This window comes from Anguilla anguilla, chromosome 14 (genome assembly GCF_013347855.1).
Source record: "Anguilla anguilla isolate fAngAng1 chromosome 14, fAngAng1.pri, whole genome shotgun sequence".
NCBI classification, from domain to species: domain Eukaryota; kingdom Metazoa; phylum Chordata; class Actinopteri; order Anguilliformes; family Anguillidae; genus Anguilla; species Anguilla anguilla.
In genome coordinates this window covers 28,511,289-28,513,788 of record NC_049214.1, presented here as the reverse complement: position 1 = coordinate 28,513,788, position 2,500 = coordinate 28,511,289, and the positions used below count along the sequence as shown (strand labels likewise).

At 52.6% G+C, this 2,500-nt stretch overlaps 1 protein-coding gene across 3 annotated transcripts in view; it reads right to left on the bottom strand.

Moving 5' to 3' along the window:
* Nucleotides 1-2,500, bottom strand: part of LOC118212515 (paxillin-like) — a 32,943-nt gene that overhangs the window by 3,857 nt on the left and 26,586 nt on the right. For all 3 annotated transcript variants that reach the window (XM_035390446.1, XM_035390445.1, XM_035390444.1), the window contains exon 7: nucleotides 265-423. In XM_035390446.1, coding sequence (XP_035246337.1) covers nucleotides 265-423 — 159 coding nt within the window. The remainder of the gene's footprint in view (nucleotides 1-264; nucleotides 424-2,500) is intronic.

The window sequence follows — 2,500 nt, the reverse complement described above, 5'->3', positions numbered from 1 at the left end:
AGGGGTAGTTTGGGGACAGGTGGAGGTGAGGGGTAGTTCGTTTGGGGACAGGTGGAGGTGAGGGGTAGTTCGTATGGGGGCAGGTAGAGGAGAGGGGTAGTTAGTTTCAGGGCAGGCGGAGGCGAGGGGTAGTTTGGGGGCAGGTGGAGGTGAGGGGCAGTTAGTTTCGGGCAGTTGTAGGCGAGGGGTAGTCATTTTCAGGGCAGGCGAAAGCAAGGGGCAGTTTGGGGGCAGGTGGAGAGGGTGGCGTCAGGGTCCCCTCACCTGTCCTACGATGGGCTTGCGGCAGGCCCCACACACGCCCTTGGCCACGGTCTGCACACCCAGCCGGTTGAGGTCGGACTGCAGGCTTCCCAGCATGTTGTCCAGCTTGTTCCCCTGACTGGTCCCCGGGGGCGATGACACCTTTCCCTGGGACATGATCTGAGAGAGCAGAGCCAGGTCACAGGTCACAGGTCAAAGGTCAAAGGTCAAAGGTCAGAGGGCATTCAGGCAGCCACATTAATCATGCAACACAAATACACACAACACAACATTCTGCACAGATACCCATCCCTTTCGACGTATTTGTTTTCTAACAAATGCACGCGCACTCAGACATTAAAGCACTGCAGTTTTACTCAAGACTGCACACATTTCTGATCCTTTTCTATGGTATTGCTCTCTTTGGGGAAAATACTTCAGCAGCAGGCATTTGGAATTGGCATAACATCATTAAACCAAAGTCCCTTCCTCACCCAGGCCACACCCCCACCCCGCTCCCCCGCACCCCAGGCCACACCCCCTGTCAGGGCATGTTTGCAGCAGCAGGCTCTGCCTCACTTCCCCCGTCAGCTCATAGGAATGTGTTTCTCATGGCAGATATAAACACAGTGAGACCAACTCCCCCCCCCCCCCCACCTCCCCCCGCAGATCCCTACTGTCAGGATTCTGCACCTCTGAACCACACCCTTCCACTCCGCCACAGGCTCACCTAATGCTATCTCCATACAGCATACAAAGCACCTTCATAAGCAGTCTCTTACCACTTCATAACTCCTCCATACAGCATACAAAGCACCTTCATAATCTGCCTGAGTTTATAAAATGCCTTCATAAGCAGGATGCTCTCCTCCATAGAGTACACAAAATAGCTCCATGAGCATGAGCTACCTCTTCATAATACCTTCATAAAGTATACATAGCACCTTCATAAGCAGGCTGCTACTTCATAACTCCTCCATAGAGCATACATAGCACCTTCATAAGCAGGCTGCTACTTCATAACTCCTCCATAGAGCATAGATAGCACCTTCATAAGCAGGCTGCTACTTCATAACTCCTCCATAGAGCATACATAGCACCTTCATAAGCAGGCTGCTACTTCATAACTCCTCCACAGAGCATACATAGCACCTTCATAAGCAGGCTGCTACTTCATAACTCCTCCATAGAGCATACATAGCACCTTCATAAGCAGGCTGCTACTTCATAACTCCTCCATAGAGCATACATAGCACCTTCATAAGCAGGCTGCTACTTCATAACTCCTCCATAGAGCATACATAGCACCTTCATAAGCAGGCTGCTACTTCATAACTCCTCCATAGAGCATACATAGCACCTTCATAAGCAGGCTGCTACTTCATAACTCCTCCACAGAGCATACATAGCACCTTCATAAGCAGGCTGCTACTTCATAACTCCTCCATAGAGCATACATAGCACCTTCATAAGCAGGCTGCTACTTCATAACTCCTCCATAGAGCATACATAGCACCTTCATAAGCAGGCTGCTACTTCATAACTCCTCCATAGAGCATACATAGCACCTTCATAAGCAGGCTGCTACTTCATAACTCCTCCATAGAGCATACATAGCACCTTCATAAGCAGGCTGCTACTTCATAACTCCTCCACAGAGCATACATAGCTCGCTTCATAACACCTTCACAGAGCACTACACATAGCCACAATATGTCCCTACCCTGCCCTCCCTTAGGGCAACCAGCTTCAGCAGGACAGACAGAAACAAGGCGGAAAGACGGGGACAGACAGACAGACGGACGAAACAGATGGTCCGTGCCTTCAACGGAGGGAAGAGGGGGTCATAATCTGTCTGGCATCCCACACTCATCTTGGGGAGAGGCGGGTGTACCATCTGGTACAGGGGAGGGCGTGGCATGGGCGGGGCCATTTGATATTGGGGTGGGTGTGGCATGGGCAGAGCCATCTGATATTGGGGTGGGTGTGGCATGGGCGGAGCCATCTGATATTGGGGTGGGTGTGGCATGGGCGGGGCCATTTGATATTGGGGTGGGTGTGGCATGGGTGGGGGCGTATAGTATTGGGGAGGGCGTGGCACAGGCTGGACAGGAGGAGGGCGGAACACGGGCTGCTTCTGGGGGCGAGGGGGTTGGTAATCCAGCTTGTAAAACTGCTGGGGTGGTTTCTGGGGCTGTGGAGGGGGCTCCAAAGGAGAGGAGGAAGGGGAGGGCGGGGGAAGGGGCCAAGGGGGCGG